The sequence below is a fragment of the Amia ocellicauda genome, chromosome 12 (assembly GCF_036373705.1).
Source record: "Amia ocellicauda isolate fAmiCal2 chromosome 12, fAmiCal2.hap1, whole genome shotgun sequence".
Classification (NCBI taxonomy): Eukaryota; Metazoa; Chordata; class Actinopteri; order Amiiformes; family Amiidae; genus Amia; species Amia ocellicauda.
Genome location: NC_089861.1, coordinates 7,200,790 through 7,225,649, shown reverse-complemented (window position 1 = coordinate 7,225,649; position 24,860 = coordinate 7,200,790). Strand labels below are relative to the sequence as shown.

At 37.5% G+C, this 24,860-nt stretch overlaps 1 protein-coding gene across 2 annotated transcripts; it reads left to right on the top strand.

The window, feature by feature from the left end:
- Positions 1-1,473: 1,473 nt before the first annotated feature.
- Positions 1,474-23,653, top strand: pdlim3a (PDZ and LIM domain 3a). Of its 2 annotated transcripts, XM_066718218.1 has the most exons (8): positions 1,474-1,700; positions 12,976-13,127; positions 14,785-14,869; positions 18,170-18,237; positions 19,285-19,524; positions 21,185-21,315; positions 21,499-21,610; positions 22,386-23,653. In XM_066718218.1, the coding sequence occupies exons 1-8, from the start codon at positions 1,608-1,610 to the stop codon at positions 22,573-22,575; spliced, it is 1,071 nt and encodes a 356-aa protein (XP_066574315.1). In that variant the 5' UTR covers positions 1,474-1,607; the 3' UTR covers positions 22,576-23,653. The 2 variants fall into 2 exon arrangements, with proteins under 2 accessions (XP_066574315.1, XP_066574316.1); XM_066718219.1 differs by lacking the exons at positions 18,170-18,237; positions 19,285-19,524 and adding an exon at positions 17,709-17,896 and having other exon boundaries at positions 1,479-1,700.
- The last annotated feature ends 1,207 nt before the right edge of the window (positions 23,654-24,860 follow it).

Below are 24,860 nucleotides of genomic sequence, written 5' to 3'. Positions count from 1 at the left end.
TATTTAACCTCTTTTGTTCTAGGATTTGTAGTCTCGGAAAATAAGATCTGGTCATTCTCTTGTCTTGCTATCTGACAAAAGAAGAGCAACAGGTGGTTGAAGGAAAACACACAGTGGGGTTTGTAGAGGTTGCGGCAGTGAAGATACTCTGGACCAAGCCTTTTCTTGTGAAGAGAAATATTACAAATAAAAAAAGACGAGGAAATGAAAGGTTTGAGTATTTCCTACTTTTTACATTTGTGGGCTGCAGCCAAAAAATGAAGAACAAATAGACATCCTGGACATATTCCAAATCAATACGTCAGGAATGTGTCTGCACAATCTCTCTTGCCTGATGAAGCTTTAACTTCAAACCAAATAAGGGCACAAGTTGCCAAACTTAGCAGTGCTGTTTAGCCTTGTATCTGAGGAGAGAAGTCAACCTCTGCTTTACAGGCAAGCTATTCCCTACGCCAAGTGCCTAGAAACAGTGAGCTCCCAATAGACAAAGTAAGCATTCATTTACTCTTGCACTATAATCATCTGCCCTAGATATTTCAGTAGCCGGTTTCCAGAGAAATTTGGGGTAATTATTTATCTTTACCGCAATTTGTTCTGCACAGCTGATAGCATGTAATTATTTTCAATCAAGGTGGATAGATAGACTATAATTTGATTGTGTTCCTTGTTTTCTCTGGGGGGACAGGAGTTGAATACTAGAACTCTGGTTTTTGTGTGGTCTATCAGGAAAAGAAGATATGATGAAGATATAAATGTCTTCAAAATGTCTGAAGGAATTCTGGAAGGTTTGGAGGGAGATTTTCCTTTGCAGTACTTGCTGAAATATGACCCCGAGAGCCTCTGAGTTTTATATTTGTCACAGATACAATCTCTCTTGCTTCTATCCACTGTGTCAGCTATTTTGTATAAATATGAAAAACAAATTCTGCTTTTCAGTAAAGATGAGAAGGCATAGAGAATTTTAAATGTTTATAGCCTATCACTTAGAGCTTTTTATGAATGGGCTGCAGGAAGCTAAAATTACAAAACACAACTCTTACAGTCATTTCCATTTGATATTAAAGCATTAATTTTGATCCCCAAACTGTGCAAGTGTATCAAGAGGTTCCTCTGCGTGTGTATTAAACATATTAAACATATAATAACTCGCCGCCTCTTCCTAATATGTTCAAAAGTTGTAATGCAGGAGCTTCCTCAGTGTTCAGGCCCAGTTTGCAACCCAGGGCTGCGCATTGATCTGGTGTGGGTTGTGGTTGAATGGAGATGTGGTGCCAAGCGCCAGGGAGACTATGGAGCAGGGGATAGGGAAGAAGCCAGAGAGAGAGAGAGAGAGAGAGAGAGAGAGAGAGAGAGAGAGAGAGAGAGAGAGAGAGAGAGTGAGTGAGAGTACCGGCTGTTACTACATCAGGTCCTCTCTTTTGCTCAGTGACCTCACTCAGGGGTGGAGCTTCTCTCTCACCCAGGGAGGGTCTTTAAAGGGTCCTGGGTGACTGCTTGTGTTCAGCTCTGGAGAGACAGCTGCGTCTAGAGTGTGGACAGGGTCGACACATCATCTGTTATCATTGTTTTGTTTTTGTTTTGTTGAAGAGCGACAACAAAAACTAAAAATGCCACAGAACGTCGTATTACAAGGTCCGGCCCCGTGGGGATTCAGACTGACAGGGGGAAAGGATTTTAATCAGCCCTTAACTATCTCGAGGGTGAGTGATTTAACAATGAATGGGGTGAGGATTGTATTGATATGAATCTGTGGTGTGGTTTTCTGGTCAGTTTTGTATCCTTTTTTCAAATTTATTTGAAAGACTGTGGCTGAAGCTGCTTTATACAAGTTGATTTAAAATCTGTACTGTAGGGGAAGTGTCTGTAAGTTATGATGGAGAGCTAATACATCTTATTCAGGGAGGGGGGAAAGGTTCAGGACTTGATTAAGCATTGACTTTCAAATATATATAGAAACAAATAACCCAGTGGCTGACACAGGCAAGACATCACGTCTTTCATGCAGTCAAAATCACATTTAGGATAATCTAAAGTGTGTCCAACAAATATCTAAAGGTTTCACTGAAGCAAATCAATAAGTAACTGAAAGTGAAACTTCCGAATGGCATAAACTATGGGATTTTGCATCTAAATTACGCAACTATAATTCTTTTTTCCTGGACCTGGTGAGAAACTGAAAGGATTGTGGTTTCCTCATTTTCCCTCGAGCATATGTCCACCCACTAGGGTTACAAAGCCATACAGAACATCTGGGCATGTAGATTCAAAACTGCAGATTTTCACATCCAAAACTTATTGTGACGGACTGCTCTCCACCATGGCAAGCTGAACTTTCAGTCAACAGCAAAATGAGCCACAAGTATGAAGACATGATATTTCAAATGACAAAATCTGTCCAATATGAATACAATAAAAAATTGGCATGCTTTAACTGAATCCCCAATGCTTTATATTGATAAGCATTATTATACAAATATCCTAATTAATATATTCCTGCATTACAATAACATATTTGGATGGATTTTATTGTTTTTAATTTATAATATGAAACTCATGTATGAGGGTGTGTCTGACAATAAGGTATAGTGCCTTTAAGCATGTGGATTTGTATAGCTCAGTGCTGTCACTTCTCCCAACCTCGTACCCAGTTGTGATTTGTGTAATTTTCTACTAATTAAAAATACAAATGTGATGGGGTGTGAGTTTTTGATCAGGTCTAGGCCTATTTCCATTTATCCAATTTTATATTTTAAATGTCACGTGTGCAATTGACACAAAGGTGTGTGAGTTTCACAGACTAACTTCTCAGTTAGTATTTCTCTGGATTAAAAATGATCAAATACAATATGCATCATGTGATAGGTAGTTTTACACATTCCACTGTTTTTAGCATCCTGAAGACTTCAAAAGTAGACAACTGTTGTGTGTGGACAACGCTTAAATATGCACCCAAGCAAATGAATCGATTAGCTTGCATTACTTTGGACACCTACATGGATACAACTATAATAACAAAATTAGACATTTGACTGGAAGAGTAAAGGCATTTATAGAGTAGTCCTGAGGTAACATTACCTGTGGAATTTTAAAAGTCAAAGAGACACAACCAGAACATAGCAAAGATGATCAATACATTCATTATGGGTAGCTGTATTTGTAATTACATCCTACTTATTAATATGCAGACACAGAAATAACCCCGTTCTTGGACTGGCTAAATATAGGTATTTGTTAAGACTGTCACCAAAAAAGCTATATGCTCTCACAGGAGCTTAATGTGTAATGTTTGCTAAGGCATATGAAATGAAATACTGCATGGATCCCCCCACCTGTTACAAGAGTCCCTCAGGCCGAGCTGTCATTAGCCAGACCAAACACTGTAAGCCAACCCTGCCCGAGCTGAGCTACTGAAGTGACTGCAGCGCCAAAGGGTGAGATAATGAGGGGCTGTCTTTGAGTAGGCGAAGAAGCCTAAAAAAGGAGCAGCGCCGTCGTGCAATATAAACAGAGGTGATTCTGGCCGTGCAATACCTAAGAGGAGATGACTGGAACAAAAATGCTTCGTAATATAGAGACGTTAAAGGCATTGTACTTACACAGCAATTAAATGTGCAACAGTACTTTGTGTTTGTATGTCATTATAGCATATACACCTAGAGATATATTAGTTAGTTATAGGATCCAACTAATAAACACATAAAGATGCATTCTATCTATATTAATAAGGATTTACATGTAAGGAACCATTTTAGTTACACTGAGAAAGCGGTGCTGTTATTCCTCAACAGAGGTGCATGTAAAATCTCTAAATCTAAGCACTTATGTATTACAGATATTAACTATTAACAATAGTAACAGTATAATTATTATATAATACAGGGTAGATAATGTCCCATCTTTCATTTTTGGTAAGCTTGACATATTATTACAAACAACTTTAAATCAGAACCAAGTTATAAAGTAAGGTAGTATGATGTTTCTGCAGGAGACAGCTCGTGCTGACAACTGATATTTAAATAGCTTGTGATAAAATCAATCAATGTTTATTTAATATAGCACCCTTCACAAGGTAGCCAAAGAGCATTTTTCAGATTGAAACTATTAATACATGATGTGAAAACTAAAGAATGGAGCCTATGTTTCAATAAACATTGATGTTTCTTTAAAAAAAATACTTGTATTAGTTCTTAAAAGTAAGGCAAGTATCACATGCAAGGCCAACAATCTACATTTGGGGGTGAGAATGAGCTTTGTATATTGAATAGCTGTTGTCAACCGAGAAACAACATAGAGATTTTGTAGAATTATTTTTGGTGGTTTTGGTGGTTTTCTTCATCCGTAACCAATACAGGAAATTTATTCCCCCTCTTTTTTCACAAAGGTGCTTGTTTTTTCCTGTATCCCTATTTTGAATGGTGAAGTGCATGTAATTCTCTGCAGTAGTAGTAAGGTAAGATTCTGATTTCAGAAGTATGTATCTGAAGACGAATCCTGATTTAAATTACTCAAAGCCCTTACTGTGTGTGACGTAAAAGCCTAAAGTATTCATACTTGCAGTTTATAATTCCTAACCATTCATTTCCAGCATGTTCTTTATATAATGCCATTTTTGATGATGTATTGATGGAAATGTTGCTTGCAATTTCATGGCAAGTCAAGATTTATTCAACTGGAAAACATTGCTTTGTAGATTTGTTGCAGTGGCTTGCACACATAAGAAAGAAATTCAAGATGCAGATTTGAAATAATGGTAACAGTATGTGCATAATTTATACCAAAGATATATTATACTAGGCTATGTTCCTTAGAGCAATCACTGCTCTAAAGTACAGATTGTACCGATCTTTGTATAGATTACAACTCCACAAATGAGTATGAGAATTGAAGCCATGAACTTAAAGTACAATATATCTATTCATAAAAATTCACAACATAAGTATGCTACATGAGATAAGAAAGTATATATTTTCCAACTTGAAAAACAATGTTTTAAAGAGCCTTTCCACTCTGGTAATCCTGCTTTCAGACCCCCACTGACTAATAAATAGAACCAAATGGAAAACTATAAACATTACTCTTAGCAAAGGCTCCATTTCTCTATTTGGAGTTTTATTATGTCATTCAGAAGTTTATGGAGGCAAAGTATAACAGGCCCTGACGTGTTTATCAAGCACAGCTCCCTGGCTCATGCTGATTGTGTTAAATCATGACAGTAAACAAATGCTCTTGAGATACCAGTTTTGTTTGGGCATTTGCCCTGTAAGCTGTTCATTTTTCATTTCCTCAGAACTCAGTTAGAAATGTATACTTGTACTCAGAATGCTTCGGTATATTTCATTTTTTTTATTTGTAGAGAGAGGGAGGGAGGTTACTCAACAGCCTTCATTCATGTTGGGCAGTGGTCAGTCCAATTCATATCTCCTAGGCCACTGACACACAGTTTCATTCATTGATAAGAAGACCATTGGGCCACTACAGAAGTATGTAACATTTTCAACCCTGCTGGGCTCAATATAGGCTGGTTTTGGAACAGTGTGTGAGTCTTTCGTGAAAACAGCACAACTTCAAACCAATAACTTAAACACATTTGTTAAACTTTCAGATAGCAATGTTTGCAGGAAAATTATGTATGTATTCCTTATGCATAGGAAGACAGCTTTAAAAAGAATAAAGGTCTTATGGCCTGAGGGAGTGCTAAATACCAGCACCAGAAACATACTGTACAGCACGCAAGTTTGAATTGCTTTGGTTGAGACACATATGTCGGCATGTTTATACATCATTCAGGACCGGAATACTGCAAAGGAAAACAAAAGAAATCAAAGGCAGCTGAAACTTAATGCACATAGTTTAATTGACTGGTTATAAGACCTTTACATTTCACTGCTCATAAAACCCTGTGAAATTCATTTTGACCTCTCAACATGCTGTCAGCTGCCTGTCAATCAAAGCCACTCCAATTCATTTTTAATAACTCTATGATATATATGTTTTATTACAGTAGACAAGTATTTAATAACATAAAAATGTATATGATGAAATATGGGATTATTTCTCAAATAAAGGAGAATAGAGGAAAACCATCTTACAGCTTACAGCAATTATTCATTTGACAGAGGCATTGTTAAGATCAAAAGAAGTTAGAAAACACGTTAGTTGAGCAGAGTACTGTGGCATGTTTAAAATCACAATTTTACCTAGGTTAGAACTGTCTGTAGAACTCTAATTCAATGATTTCTAGACTCATACATTAGTCCTTGCTAGGCAATTAAAGAAGTACAGTTTGAACTGAGTGATTTACGTGTACTGCAGTGGACTACTGCATAAGAACTGATACAGTTGCTGAGGAAATGAATGTAAGACCCGTTTAGCACATTGGAGTTGCAAATTAGGAATCGGAATTTGAGTTTGTTTAGTCTATAAAAGACTATTTATTTCAATTTAGGAAACACATATACTTTTATTTTATTTAAGTGCTTTATTATCTTGACATGTTACATGTTAGTTCAACTCTGATCTTTGAATGCATCAATTGGAGAATGGCGATCTATACTTGTCCCCCATGTTTGTGCAATGTTAGAATAAGCCAGAAGCTAATGTTCTGTTGACTTTTCTTTGCTATTCTTCCAATCTTCTATCATCGTGGTGGCTTGATCAGAATCTGGATATTCAAACTGCAAACTCTTTAAATTTCACAGGGCCTTAACGGGGATTAATGCAAAACAAAGCTGACTGACATATGATCTCTGTCACTATAAATATATGTGGTACTACTTGTCACTCATTGTTAGTGGGATTTTAAGATGCTATGTTGCTTTTTAGCCTGGTTATTTATTTAGCAGAATTATTTCTTCCACTCACAACCCATTTCTCAAATGCAAGCTATTCTCATGTCTGCTTCTTTGTCTTGAAGGAGTTTAAATTCAGCGTATCCTGCTTTCATTTTTCTGGCCCATTTGCTTCGGATTGTGATCGATGGATTGACCTTCACTGCTTTAAATGACTTTTCTCTGTACTTAAACACGAGATGTGAGAGGCCCTTCGCTGTTAATTAAGTGACTATGATATAGTTTCCTGTTTTGTGTTCCTAGATAAGTCAGTGCTGGTAAGCTGACAAATTTTTACGAGTGTGGAATCAGCTTTATGTGGGAACTCAGTTTTTCAGCTGTTGATTTATCACTTGATTTTTGAGGAGATATTGTAGTTGTAGAAATATTTTTCTAAACTGAATAAATACTAATTACATTTAGCATACAGTACTCAAGTCACAGCACAAACAGATCTGTATAAAGATGCTGTGTGGACGGCACCCCCAATCCATTTTGGGGATATTTGTACATGTAGGCTTCAGTGATTGCAATTTGGTGCCAAACCTTGATCAATATGGGGCACTGATCGTGTTTATTCAGTTAATTGTTTTAGAAAGTACTGGACTCTATCATAGTTGACTGTGATCAGGACTCTTCCTGGTTTGAGGGGTGAATCTGCAGCAGTTTTCTTGCAGTGTGCTCGCCCATTTTCACTCTTTCAATGATCTCACATATTTTTGTTTAGTCTCTGACCCATTAATTTCTTCTTGTTATTCCAAGCATACATCTTTCCATGCTGCTTTGTGTCGTCCACAGTTCCTGTAACATTTGTGCATTTAGTGACCAGGTTTCACAGATATATTTTATATTCCGAATATATAACAAGAATTTTTTTTCAAAGCAGTGCTTCAGAATATCCCAATGACCAAAGGCAATTTGTCTGAACTTTTTGTGTCACTATTACATTTTTTCTGCCCAGTTAGGCATTTCCAAATAAACTTGCTGTCGTCTGCTTTTCCCCGTCAAATCTCCCACAGCTGTGCCACTTAAATGGATCAGAATTCCTACTAGGTGAGCTACTGGTCCAGGTGGGAATGTTAGGTATGCTGGAATGTCAAGTAGGTCATGCATGTATTGTAATGGGTGGTCTCCTGATTTAAGTTTAAAAAGGTCCTATACTATATTGAGTGATAAACAGTACAGTATGGATCTCATCTCATAGATGTATAAATGACGACTGAGTTTAAAAGTTTAAAATTGGAATTAAGTGGTACATAAATCGAGGCAACAAAACAGTGTTTGGAAGAGCTGCCACTTTGATCTGCTACACAGAGAGAGACAGAGATGTCTGGGTGACTCTGAAGACCCTAATAGGGAAACGCTATCATGAACAGGTGGTCAAGGCCCCACCGCTAGGTAAATTGAGGAGATAAGCAGCTGCACAGAGGGAGATGAATGCCTCAGGAATGAGCCAGTGAGAGAAACTGGAATGGGGGATGATGTCAGGTCCAAATTGTGCCTTGTGTAGTGCGAGAGCGGAGCTCGGAGGCAGATTAAATACCTCAGCAATTAGATCAACCAGCAGTCAATGAGAGAGTCAGCTCCCTGGGCTGTAGTATGACACCGCAGTCTGATGAATACATCCTCACTGGGCTATTAATAGGTAATTTACAACGCAAGACTGGACCCTTGACAGCTCACTCTCCCTCCTTCGTTATCTCTGTCTGCATATTTCTTAATCTCTTTCTTTCCCTCTGCCTGCATTCGGTAATGGCAATTACAAAAGTAATTCAGATAGGTATTCTTGATTTGATAGTTTATTTCTGAAGTACCTTCCCGACTTAAAAGCTGTAATTAGCATTGTTAATTCATGTCAGTTCATCTAACTAATAAGGAATCACCCCTTTATTAATCAATCAATACATTTTCTATAAAACGACACTCTTTGAACTTGAATTGGGCGATACAGAGCAATGCACCTCCTAGAGGAATGAAGTCGTCTCTTCATTGAGAAAGGCTCATTGAGAGTAAACCTCGTTAGTTGACTTATTATACAACAAAAATCTATTTAAAAGATTTGTATTTTATTTGTTTAGCTATTTGTATTTCATACATACTAGCACTGCAAGCTTTGTTTTAGGAGTGAGGTATGTTTTAGCACCAGGACCCTTCTGTTGCTATGGTTAATTTGCTGATATAATTGATCGTTTGAATTGATTTGAAATGTTTTGATTAATTAAGATTTCTGTCTTACGTTTGTGCTCTGCTTTTGTATTTGGCTTATTTAAACAGGGCAATTCACTAATTTAAACCTTATTTAGAAGGTTTTGGGTTTTGTGTGTTTTAGATACACCTGTAAAAAGAAAATGATAGAATCCAGATTTATATTTTCATGAAAAACACTTATGACCATTACAGTGAGCTTCTGAACAACCTAACTATGCTAATATGGTTCTGGAGAAATCCTGTATTGGTATTTTTGAAAATTCATTCCCACAGGAGAAGTGTTGGACACATGTGTAGAACAGCAAACGTTTCTGCATTACAAATCTACCTACTAGAACATATTACAAATAAACACCCTAGAAACACTTTGCTTATGCTCCTGGTGATGTTAGTGTTTCTTGATTATCCTGCTTCTTCAAATTATGTTCATCTGGTGTGCTTTTGTGAGCTCAACACCACCGTTTCTATAAGAACTTTATTTTAATTGGAAAACAGCACAGGAAGGCAAAGGCACTGTACCGTTTCAATAGCTTGCCATTGTGTGGTAGATCACAAGGACTGTATTGAAACCATTGCCTTTCATTTATTATTCCTAGTATATTAATAGGGGCATCATTGACCTTCCAGGACAAACAATAGTGCATTGTCAGTGGGAGACAATAAGACTTCTATAGCACAGTGATCAAGAGACAGTGTTTACTGAAACTTGGCAGAGAACTTAGCATAGGGGCACTTAAGGACCCTCAGAATTACTTTCAATTACATTCAAGTACTGGCCAAAATTGAAAAATCCATCTTCAATTTGTCATGGACACAACAATTTAAAGGAGCAGTACTGCATTTCCTAAAATTATGATTTCATGCATCTTTGCTTCTTCCTATGGAGAATTAATCAAATGTATAGCATTTTCTAACTTGCTTATTGGTACCTTACCAGGTGGGAATATTTTGTTAAAGCCTCCATACTTTTTGCTGGAGTCACCCCTTTCAAAACATCATGTTTTACATAACATGAATTTGACAAGTATTTCATCCCACACTTTTTTTAGGCAGCAGACCAAATATCTCCATGGAACAGTGGCAAAGGTCTGGATCCACACACAGCTTGCACTGATAGATGATATATACATGATGATTGACACATTACACTTTGACTAATTAGAAAAATAAAAGCTAATTATGATTAGTATATATGGTAATTCAATCATTTGATGCTTTTAAAGAAACATTGAGAGAGCTAAATATGGAGTCAAAGACATTGCAATCAAAAAGCATGTAATTGAGTGAAGGCACACAACAATATACATCTGATATTCTGTACACCAATGGGTATAATTTATTTGGACCACATTCAAAAGTCAACCGACCAACATTAAATAGACTAACATTTATCATGAGATAAACACTGAAAAGTAGAAAAACATAAGGGGAAAGAAACTTATGAATGCCAACAAGATGTTCTTGACAGGGGCATGCGATTGTGCTAATATAAAACTGAGAATAACTAGCCCACAGTACTGATTTGCACAATATGAAAATTATACAACTGGTAAAGATGTCTGACAGTTTATTTGTAGTCTACAGATGAAGAAGATCAGTATGTTTTGCTGATTTTGTTTGTTCTCCAAGCACAATCAAGTGCCTCAGAACTGACAGTAATATTGGGTGATACAGTTAATCTGCACTCTGTAAATTACTCATCGGTGGCACAGGGCACTGTGCAACGATGTAAATTGCATTTAATTTTGCATTTTGGTTGCAACCATTTAAAAATGTTTAAACTTTGCACAAGCATAAAACTAAACACCACCTGGGAGAAGCAATCCACCAAGAAGACTGTACTTCCACCAGAGCCATGCGTAACATGATGAATCACTCGGTATTCTGCTGCCGAGTATCATTCCAAATGCATCACTATTTACGCAGGCTTCATAATTAAAAATACAGTTGCTTATAATTTACTGAAATATAGTCCTATTCTTAATGACATATGCAGTTTCAAAAAGCAGCATTTTTCCTAGAAAGGGGGATTTTTTTTTAAGAATTCATGGATACATGATTATTATTTTTATTCTTAGTATATGGCTGGCAGCCATGCACTACAAGATAAATAGTGCCCGACTCCATGCACAAAACATCCAAGGGAGATCTGAAATACCAAGTTGTCTTTCAGAAATATAAAAATATAAATATACTGTACTGAAAATCTTAGAAGCCGTATTAGATTACAGTATTGGTATGCTATGAATAATAAGGAAAATGTGATTGAGGATAATCATGTCAGTTGTGCATCATGTAAAAAAATATATAATACATAATTTTCAAGCAAAAAATATTCACTTTTGTGACCTTATTAGGCAATTTTTAAATTTCAATATTTATAGTGCTGAGTTTGTGTGATTTTGAAGGAAAATAAAAAATCACAATATTATTCAAGTGGTTGTGGGGAAGACAAGACAGAAAACAGGAGACACAGCGATGTGGCTGAAGCTGAAAATTTGGGAACATTTAAAAATAGACTGGATAGGATCCTTGGATCACTTAGTTATTAATGGACACCAAACAAGCACAATGGGTCGAATGTCCTCCTCTCGTTTGTAAACTTTGTAGACAAATCCAGTGTTTCTGTAGTTTTTCTGATGTGGTTCCACAATCAAAGAAATTATGATACGACACATCCTGAAATCTTGAAGATTTTTGACCTTCGGAAAATGAAAATGTTACATATATGATAGAATTGGAGTAGAAAAGTGCAAGACATCTTACTTATACACAATAGCAACATGTAAAGATGCAAAAAAACCATCATTTTAGAAACTCTCCTTCCACTTTATGTAAACATATTTATTAGAACATAGCATTTATTTATGTAACAGCATTATAAATGTCACAAGGGAATAAGTGAGGTTACAATGTTATTATACTGTCATGGGTGTCAAGATACTGTGGGTTGAAAAGACAGGACTGGAGAAGCTTTGTTTCCCACAGGAATACAGTGGCTTTTACTGAAACACATAAAGTACAAAAATAGAGTGTCTGAGATGCAGACATTAGGCAATCATAGATTAATTAATGCACAGGTTTGCAAACAATCAACCAGTGTGGAGAAACTCTAATTCTTTAAACCCCTGCAAACTGGTGTGGTGTTCTGGTGTTTGGAGGCTACATCCCTATCAGTATTCATTGTGATTTGAATATTAAAATTGGTGCCTGATTTTCTTCCCTGTTATAGTGAGTACATGAGTACAAATGGTCTTTTAAGGCTAATGGATATTTACTTGGGCATGTTTGGAGGTTGAATCACCCGGCATTAAAGCATAATCCACTGTTCCCAATCAAGACATTGGTGGCATGTGTGAAAAATGAAAGTGTGGCAACAGTTCAAAGCCCCGGTGAAGTGAACTGATTACCTTGGCTGGAAGGAAAATCAGAAATCCCTTGTAGCTCTCTAGGAGGACCAGGGTTGGAGACATTGGCTGCACAGGTTTTACACATAATTTAAAAACATATAATTATGGTTAATAGATGGTTTAAAGCAGTGGTTCCCAAACCGGTCCTGGGGGACCCCCTACCCTGCTGGTTTTTGTTCCAACCGAGCTCTCAATTACTTAATTGAACCCTTAATTGAACTAATAATTTCCTAAATCAGAGACTTTTAATTATTTTAAACAGTAGGGGGTTTAAGTTAAGTATAGAATTATATTTAAAAAGTATTGAAGAAACAACTATTTTCTTACACAATTTAAAAAGTAAAATCTAAGCAGATTGTTACTTCAATTAAGGTTCAATGAAGTAATTGAGAGCTCGGTTGGAACGAAAACCAGCAGGGTAGGGGGTCCCCCAGGACCGGTTTGGGAACCACTGGTTTAAAGGTTTAAATATTCTTCTAATTAAAAAACAAATCAAGTTTGTTTCACATGCACTGTTTCTCGATCTGTAGATTACCCCAGGAAGCAAGGCTTCGCTAGCAAACCTCTGCCCTGGAGACATTATTCTGGCCATCGAAGGGGTGTCCGCAGAGGCTATGACTCATTGTGAAGCTCAGAACAAAATCAAGGACAGCATAAATCAGCTGAATCTGAAGATTGAAAGGTAAATGTTTATAACTTGGCTCATTCAATTAAAGCTCAGCTGAACAGGATTTCCTGAAAGCCGCATTACTAATTTCTTTCCTAGTATTAAGATGAAGTATTGTTTGTCTAATTTGCATTCTGGAGAGCATTTTAATTAATAATAAATGCCTTTACAATGCATCCATTTATATCTTCACCACACACAGCTTTTCCCTAAAAGTGCTCCATATGTTTTACTTTAAGGGAAATATCTTTTAAGTTTACGGACTTTGAAAATCCACAGGTGAATAGTGACCAAGTTTACCGTAAGTGAATCAAGCCTTTTTTTAAAGCAGTTCCAAAGAATAATTAAGTTGTAACATAGCATGTACTTGTTTATTATAACATTTCCTCTACTAAAAGATGACAGATATTATCTCCAGTTGACTGATTTGAAGAACAGCTGGATTAACAAAAGCAAAGTGTTTTTTTCTTCATCTTTGAACTTACAAAAAACACTGTAAAATTAAATACGCTACCAAATGAAGGGCTTTCTTTTTCTCCAGGCTATAATTTTTGTATTTGAATTATATTTTATCAATGTATATATGTATATATATATATATATATATATATATATATATATATATATATATATATATATATATATATATGAAAGGAATTAGACAATTCTCAGTCCTTTTTTTTGGAGGGAGGTTATTAAATATCTGTTCATCATAGTGTACATAAATGCATCTGAATGCAAATGGTATATAATGGTCACTCATAACTGTCTGTCATTTGTTTCAATAGTACAAATACATCACTAATGGAAATGTAATTTATGTAGAATTCCTGTTTTCTGTGGATTAGCGGCGCTAGAGACACATTCACTTTGAGGGAGTAGTTTTATAGATTAAATCAATCAAAAGATCAAACAAATGGTGCAGTATTTCATGTTAAGCCAGGAACTGATGTGATGATTTCTTAACAGCCTTCTTGATCTATGTCTTGAACTGACAATCAGGGGAGGTAAAGTCTTCTCATTCTGGAGGGCTTTACATGCAAGAGGAGGAATTTGGGTGCATGTTTTTTGTGGTTTTGTTTTCAAACAAATCATTCATCAGGGCCTACACACATAGTTGTGAGTGAGCTGTTTGTGTGGCGTGTTAATGAGAAACAGTGGGCAATGAAGTAAGAAATAATAATACAAATCCCTGACTTGTATGTATATATATATCGAGGGTTAGGGATCAAAAAATCATGATGCAGCAAAATTCAGGTAATGCATGGCACCTTCTTAAGAGAAGGGGGCTGTAAACTTTGACATTAAGAAGGCCAGCTTAAAGAGCTTGTTAGGTCTTATTCAAGGTCCCATGGACACACTTGGCTGGAGACGTGCATTTACATTCCTGGGTCTTGATTCATACAGTCATGACATCAGTACATGGAAATAACAGCAGTGTGAGTTTGGCGGTTGATTAATGGTGTCCTTGAGTTAGGGTTCAGATCTGAGGTCAGAGTGTGAGCAAACTTAGAGTTTTCCCCTCTGTTTAGAGTTAGTTTATCCATTTCCTTTGAACCGTTTATTTGTGTAATTATACTGACATCCTCCCACGCGACTGCATAGGGCTGACTTTATTAATGAGAGTGGAGGACCCTTTCCTCTCTGATTAAACTCTCTGTCTTTCTTGCAGACCAGAAACCAAGCTTTGGTCTCCGAAAGTCACAGAAGATGGTAAAGCCCACCCGTTTAAAGTCAACTTGCAAGCGGAGCAGCAAGTAAGTAGCGTAAAGATGCAGGCAGAATGTATCACAGGAGTCAAATAGTTTTATTAGGAATATACTGTAGGTCTTGAAATTGGCCCTGCCCTATTACAATGAGCAGCCTGGAGATAGTGATAATGTGCATGCAGCAAACCTGGAATGGGGCAGACTAACACAGCAATATCTGGTAGCTTGGTCTTTGCAAAGGTTTGAAGGATGCAGCCATGGAGCAGGCTGTTGTTTATACAAGTGATTCAGAAAAGCTGTGCACAAATTTAACATTTCTACTGGATGGGGCTGTCTCTGTTTAATTGACAGGGTTCTGTCATTCAGACTTGAACTCAAATGCATTAGTAGATACTTTAAATAATGTTTTTTAACCTCATCCACCATGATGAGACCTTATCTCACCTCCACCAATTCAATTCAATCAAACTAACCCTGATCCTCTCTTTAAAGAGGACCATTTGGAAGGCATTGAGATTGATTAAATCGAATGGATGGCAATGAGATATTCAATGGTCTCAGTGTGAAGAAAAAGGGTAACAAATATGTTTAAATCAATTGAAGAGCAATTTCTATATACTTAGTAGCTCATTTGGTAAATACAAATGAAATTGGATACAAAGTCCAGTACAAGTATTATTTCAAGTGGATTAGATTTTCAGTTTTGATATTCACACTCGTATGTCAATGCCAATTACAGAATGTCAGTGCATTACTTAAGATTATTGATCCTTTGTCAGTTATATAAACACTGTCAAACAAAATACGACTAATCTGACATCTTACCCTACTTAGAAAGATGCCCTCGGCTATCATGCATTTATCATTTTTGATTAATAGTTTCACACCTCCAGTCCAGGGGCCCCTGTTACAGTCCAGATGTTTTTTTTTTAGACATGTAGCATTTAAACATTTACTTTCATATCTTCACTGCTTCACATTGAGTTCAAAGCACTTGCATCCTCTGAAATCTAAAATAAATTAAGACATGAGGGTGTTTTGAGCACAGTGCTTTAAAACAGTTTAAAAGCGATATTGTTTTTTTTTTTAGAGATACATAAACTCAAGAGCTGGGCAATGTTATTCAATGTTTTGTCCTAGCACGTTAAATAACGCAAGACCAATGCTTGTCTAGAAGGAGTAAATGGTAACATGCGATTTCTCTGCTGTTCATTTACCCAACAAACCTTTTATTGCTTTGCGTTATGTTTTCCCTGTTTTCTCTTTTTACTGGATGACCCTAACTATCCCATTAACCACATCCTTATTCCACGGCCTCCGTTTATCAATGTTTTTCAATGCAATGGATTTTGTGAATTTTAAAGTAAAGTCAGTGTTAATTAAATTAAATGTGATTTGAAAATAAAAACAAACTATCCAATGTTGATGCTTCATGCTAAGAACAAATTCAAATTTGGTACCAGTTGGTCTTTAATTCAAGCTATAATGAAATCTTCAGCATTGGAAAAGTATTAATAGTTTGTGGCATTTGTGGTGTGTGTTATTTAAAGTTTTTGTGATAATGTTATCTTTAAATCTGATTGTTTAATTTGTTCAAATGAAGTAAAAGGTCTGATCTGTAAGGTCTGTATTATATTGGAAAGTTTATCTGAATAACTACCAGATAACTATAAAACTAAAAATATCAAATATTCTCATAATAATTATTTGAAATATACATTTTCCATTAGACCAAATATTTTGTAAATCCCTGCAAAGGCATTTATAGTTTATAAAATGTTAACTGATTCCTGATGAACCATGTGCATTCCACATGGTATTCAATCTACTACTACAAAAAATAAAAAAACTAGTGTTGTCAGTGTTATCTATGATGTTAATATACAGTTCATATAATACGTTTGCAGAAAATATTGCCATATTGTGAAGATAGTTAACAATGCTGTGAAGATAAAAGATGGCCTGTATGAAGACTAATACTCTGTGTTGTGGCTTGGAAATGAACTTCCAAAATGTGCTGTACAGGGAGTGCTCTGTTGCACACTTTCATTCCTTTAAGATCACAGACATCACCTGTAACCCAGCCATGTTTCTAAAGTGCAAGAAAAACAGTCACCTGGATGTTATTAAAGTGTGTCTTGATTAGTTTGTTGTTTCATGTGCAAATTAAGCTATCAATAAGTATGTTGTGTTCTTAGTGGCTGGACTAAATTCCATTCATATGCAACTAATACAAGCAGTGCCACAAAACTGACTTATCACTGATGTTGTAGTGAGTAGAGGAGAGGTGCTTCTCCCATTGGCTATCATTCACCTTAGGAGGTCTCTCTTGCCCTAATACCTGACAGGTAGGAAAGTGTAACTGGAGTTCCCCCTGCTGGGAAGGAGTAGACATGCACCTAGTGAATGAGTAGCAATTTAAAACACTAACCTGTTACAGTGGGTTAATTAAAAAATGAAAGCCATGATTTGTTTATAGGCAGTGATTTACACATTCACCTATACATTCAGTGATGTATCTATTATCCTTTAGGTGGGTTTAAAGTTTGATGTTTGATACTCAGTTTTATATTCTACCAATCAATATATAGATAAAGACAAAAACAGCATATGCTATGGCTTTTGTTGTCTATTTTCACATATTTTCAAGGCTCCATAGTGCCTACCAATGCCTAACTAGGAAGCACGTGTGTTTGTTTAAAACATTCTCCCACCATAACTTGCAGATCCCATTGACACCATAGTCTAGTATGGTCACACCCCTGTATGCCTCTCTGCACAGAAGAAACATGCGCTCAGTGTGAAAGCTGTACCAGTTTGTGGCGCACGTGTACCCTGTTGACTACAGCATGTAGCTTTGTGTGTTTCTGTCCGGCTCCACACGCAGGAGTTTAAGCCCATCGGTACAGCTCACAACCGGAAGGCCCAGCCATTTGTCGCAGCAGCCAGCCTTGATGACAATAGGCAAGTGGTCAGTTCAGCCTACAACTCCCCTATAGGCCTGTACTCTGCCGGCAATATCCAGGACGCCCTTCATGGACAGCTACGGGGCCTCATTCACGACAAGCCTGAGGGGTAAGTGCAGAGTCTTGTCCCCCGTCCCCCCATCTGTGCTTGTCTGCATCTTGGTTTCTCCCATCCTGTCCTGAAAAAGCCCAGCTCTTGAGTCACTTGTCTCCCGTACTTGAAAAGCTCTTGACATTCTGAAAACAGGCCTGCAAACCCACGAGGCCGTCAGGTATACCTGCAGCCGTTAACCACCGTGTCTTTTTCAGTGTTTTACCCAGCCATTCTCATAACCCTGGTCTCCCGTCCTAACACCGGCCTGCCCTCTTTTGTGTCTTGCAGGATCTCGGCTACTTCGAACACAAGTTTAATGTCAGACCAAAGCCTTTCGTACTGGCAGGCCAAAACAGGTTACACAGAATAGAGAAAGCTCTCTGCCACAGCATGCCGTCTGTATTGTATGGCTGTTGAAATCCTATACATTACTTTTTTTTTTAAAACATGTAAAATGAGGAATAAACTGCTACAAATATATGAGCATTAGGACATGGCTGTGCAAAAGCCTAAATAATGTTATTTCCCTTTTGCTTGTTAAAAACGCCTGGTCTGTTTTTAGAACAAGATATAAACTTTGCCATTGTGTTCAGTCTAGGAGAATGGTTTATTGCTCATGAATGCCAGTACATTTGTAGTTAAATTACATCTTATTATAAAGTTTAGTCTGTTAGACCCCAAGGAATGGCCTTTTATCCCAAAGGCGTGAATGAAGCCTCAGTTCTAGCATTGCCATAGCTAGTTCGAAAGAGAGCCGTAATTAAACACAGAAGCTGAAAACCTCTTGAAAAATAAAAATCCCTCAACTTTACTGACGTTTAATCATGTTGTGTGTTTCTCTCTCATCATTGGCTGAGGCAGTGCTACAACAGAGAATAAGCCCCCATTTCACCTGGAAAGCATGGAGAAAGCTTTATTTTTGATAGGTGAATGCATAGTCAAAACAAATGCAACTCAATCAATTTAAATCAGTTAATACCTATGTTATAACGAAAGCAATTAGTTTAGATCCTTGAAATGGGATCTTTTTCATTTGCATGCATGTGTCTGTTGTTTCACAAATGGTTGTTTAACCCTTAGGAGCCCAGATTCACATAATGTCACTTGTAGTACTATATTGTTGTCATTCTGTGAAATGTTTGTGACGTATATGTTACAGTAGGTTCCAAAGGGTTAACCAAAGTGCATGCTGGGTTGAATTCATTTCCCTGCCCCTAGAAAACACAGCTGCTTGCTTACTGTTTCACAAAACCCCACTGTTCTTGTTAACAGTCATTCATTTCACCTAACACATCTTCTTCTTCTCCATTGTCCGTGCTGTTTTTACTGTCACCCTTGTCACTCCATGTCTGGTCATTCACTGTTGGTGTTGTTTTGCTATGCCTGTCGCTCCATGAGATCAGCAGCTACAGCAAGCCCACAGGTGTCTCTGCTCAAAGAGCCCCCCCACTGGCTGGCATCATCTCCCCCCTTGACATACGGCCGGCTCCTAAAGTGACTTCTTATGTGAGCTGGATGCCCAGCCAGCCGGGGGCCAGAGCTCTGAGCAATCAGTATAACTCACCTGTGCAACTGTACTCAGATGCCAATATCATGAGCACGCTGCAGGGAAAGACATCTTTAGGTGATCAAGCCCCTGTCAGGTAAACCACCCCCCCCCCCAGAGTCTGAACTGTGGGAGTCCACAACCATTGCAAGCCTGTGTCGTTTGTTATACATTCCTCCTTTGACATTGTGAACTTTTTTACTAGTGTTTACTGTGGGGGGGATTGCAGAAAAAAAGAGATAAATAAATATTTCAATAAAGTGTACGGTACCAGTTTAAGATTAAACTATATCTTTTTATTATTCTTTAAATAACCTCCTCTATAAAATGCCAGCATTCATGTAATGATACATAACCTTTTATTTTGGTTTGGCTCCTAAATTATATGCAGATATTCATTTTTGATTAATCAAATGTACACTACTAGTCAAAAGAACACCTCAATTGTTACAGTTTTTTCTTAATGCAGTTTAATGTCTCAATGTACTCTGAAATTAAAGCATAGAACAAATAAACAATTGGAGACAAAAAAGAAATCATGGAATCATTTTTTTTAATAAACTTTAACCATGAAATGGGGGGGTGGGGGGATACTTGGTCTGAGTAGGAATACAAAACCTCAAAAAATATTGACAATTATGACATATATTCTGGAACCAAACAGTCTACTGATTGAAACAAGACCATCCACATTTTGGTAGAAGCAACCATAGAGACCTCAAAATGCCAAGATGGAGAACTCTGATTACAGTGAACTGATACACAATGATTTTATATAATTGGATCTGAACATCTCTGTGTTTGATGAAAATCAGGTTGTTCTGAACAAAACAAGCCCATTTGCAAAGAAATCTGATCGAAACTGAGTGATCTGTGACCGTCTGAAAGAGATCCCCCGGCAAGCAGACTGCGCGTTTACCCCCCGGGCTCTGACGGCGGGCGACACGGACACTGTAAATCGGATGTGTTTGAGAATGAAATGCGCTGGTAGCCAAGAGAATTAGCTTTCAAACGATGTGCGCATTGTAGGAATACAGTGTAACTTCAATGCACAGGAGCTGCGTGTAACACTGACAAATAAAAGCCAAAGAGGGTGTAGTAACACAGTATATAACTCTGAAATTAACATTATTTTTCAGTTTTTGGTAACCTACATTTTTGTTTAACCTCTGGCAGTTTACTGCATACCTTTGTACCATTTCAGGTCACTGGACATGAACTGCTTAAATTTAAAAAATAAATGGAAAAATGGGGGTGTTTTAAAACTTATGACTGGTAGTGATACAGTGTCAGAGGCGACTTTCAACCATAGAGTTCAAAAGTGCCTCATTTTTAATTAAAATCCAAATTTGAAGAGTCCACTCAGGGGGAGCATTGCCTTTAAAAGGAAACATTTTGTTAACACTTTACAATAAGTCTCCCAAGTTACAGTGTAATTACATAGTAGGTAATCAGTAACTACATTTGTAGTTACTCATACGTACAGTGTAATTATGCATTATTACAGTGTACTTAATGTGTAAAAAGTGCATCCCACTAGACAATTGTGTAATTACATATACCGTTAATCATTTTCACACATGAAGTACATCATAATAATGTGGGAAATGAGAATCTAGTCCACTTAATAAACTTCAGTCTGAATGCCCTTTGCATAACACAGGAAAAGTGATACAACTGTGATATTTTGTTTTTTCCATTGGTTGAGACCAATAGTACTTTAGTACTTTCTGATGGTGCATTCTCTTGTCTTGCAGTGGCAGTCCTATGTCATCAATAGAGGAGTCCCACGTGTATAAAATGCTGCAAGAAAATCAGGATGAGCCCCATGAACCAAGACAATCTGGGTCCTTCAAAGCTCTACAGGAATTTGTAGAGGATGAATCTGGTGAGCACAGAGAGCAGAGTTGTATCTTTATTTCCAACCAGTATATATATGAAACAGTACAAATGCAAAGTCACTTGCCAAGTCCAGTACTATGATTCACTTGACTTCTTCTCTCTCGGGCTCTCTCTCGCACCCTCGTTTCAACTTGTTTGGATATACGAGTAAATTGGTGTCTCTTGTCAGGTTCTCGCCCTACAGGCATAAGAAGTGTGAGAGCTCCTGTGACAAAGGCATCTTCTCCCAGTGGCACTCTCCAGAAACTGCCCATCTGTGACAAATGTGGAAATGGCATTGTGTGAGTACTGCTAAAAATGATTACTCCTGTTCCGGAATACAAAGGTGGAAAGTCATTACCAAGACCAAGTCAGAGGAATAAAATAAATATAAATAACTACTTTCTTTGAAACCTCTCTGCGCCTCACACGATACCAGAATAATCTTTGAATGAATATGACATTAGGTAATAGGGCAGAAAATAGGTAAATGCATATAGAAATTAAAGGTTTATAAGGACACCCAATCATTATTGATGTACTGTGAGACTCTGGGGAAACAGCATATATAGGAATCAAATCAGGACTCTCTTGTTCTATATATTGTTGGAATGAGAGCAAGGTTTTATTAGAGAGGAGAGTAACAGGATGCCTCCCTCACATCTGATGTTCATGAAAGCAGTGTGATTAGGCAATGCAGAGATTTCATCTACAAAAGCAACACAAGGCTTGGTAGAAAAGTAATATTTACAATGGTATGTTTTACTGCTTTTCCGGGGAACTCTCTTTGACCCTTTAGCTACAAGAAATGAAAAACTTCAAAACATTTGACAAGTGCTGGGATTTTTGACTGAAACTTTGACCAATCCGCTAATAGAAAACTACAAAATTGAACTAATTTGCAGCTTCATTTTTAGTAAGATGCTACTTTCTACCAGACATAAACGTCTATGGTGTACGATTTTGTAGCTTTCTATGAGCAGGTGAGGCAAATTTTTGATTGAATTCCAGCCCTTGTCAAATGTTTATGTGCCTTTTTAACACAGAAAGCGTTTTCTCCTTTGGTTTTCCTGACAGAGGGACTGTGGTGAAGGCCCGGGACAAGTTCCGCCACCCTGGCTGCTTCGTGTGCTCCGACTGTGACATGAACCTCAAGCAGAAGGGCTATTTCTTCGTGGAGGGTCAGTTGTACTGCGAAACCCACGCCAGGTCCAGGACAAAACCCCCAGAGGGATATGATGCTGTCACTGTTTACCCCACAGCTTAAAAACAGTAAAGCAAGACAGGCTGTCCACCTGTCTGACTATTATGAGTCTATTTCATCCCAGACCCAAATATATCTGAATTTGAATCTGAATTATGAACTTCTAGTAATGAGAAGAACATTAAATCATGGCTAAATTATAAAGATATTGGATGGTATGAGTAGGTTGATGATGTGGTCAGTACTATACAATAAAAAAGGCCACTGAATATCTTTGCAAAAATATATCCAAATGTGATGTAGCCCCTCTGACCTGCTTATAGATGCAAATTGTATGTTCCTGCTTTTTAAATGGTATCTTCTGCAGCAAGGGACAGACAAAGGTCTAATGGGCTGAAATGTGTTCTAATGGAATTAATTACAAATTAGAATGTATGCACTTCGACACAGTAATAGTCAGATAGAATGTAGTTTGTCCTTTTCAATAACTTATATATTGGCATATGTATTTGCACATGCTTCAACTGTAGTACGGAACAGTGACATTTTTCCCCAAAAACTGAACAACTGAAAGATCGAAAGATTTGGTGAGTGCGTATCTTTACATATTTCAAAAACTCTTCGCTCCACATAAGCAATAAGAGGCTTGAATGAACAAAATAGGCATTTAGAAATATCTTTAAGGGATTGTTTACCCCTTTGTGTTTTCAATAATAGAAGAATTGCAATGTTTGGAACGGCATCCTCAATATTCAGACGCATGGAATGAAAACATAATTGAGGTTTAAATGAAATATAGAGGTTTTATGCAAATACAGCCTGTCTTACTCTAAGGCAATATGCACCAAGTTTTGTATGGATAGCTATTTTGTTACAGGCAAACATTTGACTTTACATGAATTTGGGTTTTTGCACTATGTTTTCAAATGGCGCACCTCTGTTACAAATGTGTATAGCACACAAAGTTATGGATGTCTTTTATTTATGTTTGTTTGTTTTTTTTCAGCTGTGTTTTGAACATGTAGTATGGTATGTGCGTTTTATTTCAATAATTGCTTCTGTTCACTACTTAAAAAATAGACTCCAACCGTTTACATGGTCTGTTTTGAGCACAGTATCAATTAAAATACCAGAGATTAAATGTTGTCAGCTTGCCTTTATTTAAAGTCTTTCTTAATAATTGTGGTAGAATTGTCTTGTATCCATCAAGACCAACAACTAATATACACTCACCTAAAGAATTATTAGGAACACCATCCTAATACTGTGTTTGACCCCCTTTCGCCTTCAGAACTGCCTTAATTCTACGTGGCATTGATTCAACAAAGTGCTGAAAGCATTCTTTAGAAATGTTGGCCCATATTGATAGGATAGCATCTTGCAGTTGATGGAGATTTGTGGGATGCACATCCAGGGCACGAAGCTCCCATTCCACCACATCCCAAAGATGCTCTATTGGGTTGAGATCTGGTGACTGTGGGGGCCAGTTTAGTACAGTGAACTCATTGTCATGTTCAAGAAACCAATTTGAAATGATTCGACCTTTGTGACATGGTGCATTATCCTGCTGGAAGTAGCCATCAGAGGATGGGTACATGGTGGTCATAAAGGGATGGACATGGTCAGAAACAATGCTCAGGTAGGCTGTGGCATTTAAACGATGCCCAATTGGGGGGCCTAAAGTGTGCCAAGAAAACATCCCCCACACCATTACACCACCACCACCAGCCTGCACAGTGGTAACAAGGCATGATGGATCCATGTTCTCATTCTGTTTACGCCAAATTCGGACTCTACCATCTGAATGTCTCAACAGAAATCGAGACTCATCAGACCAGGCAACATTTTTCCAGTCTTCAACTGTCCAATTTTGGTGAGCTTGTGCAAATTGTAGCCTCTTTTTCCTATTTGTAGTGGAGATGAGTGGTACCCGGTGGGGTCTTCTGCTGTTGTAGCCCATCCGCCTCAAGGTTGTACGTGTTGTGGCTTCACAAATGCTTTGCTGCATACCTCGGTTGTAACGAGTGGTTATTTCAGTCAAAGTTGCTCTTCTATCAGCTTGAATCAGTCGGCCCATTCTCCTCTGACCTCTAGCATCAACAAGGCATTTTCGCCCACAGGACTGCCGCATACTGGATGTTTTTCCCTTTTCACACCATTCTTTGTAAACCCTAGAAATGGTTGTGCGTGAAAATCCCAGTAACTGAGCAGATTGTGAAATACTCAGACCGGCCCGTCTGGCACCAACAACCATGCCACGCTCAAAATTGCTTAAATCACCTTTCTTTCCCATTCAGACATTCAGTTTGGAGTTCAGGAGATTGTCTTGACCAGGACCACACCCCTAA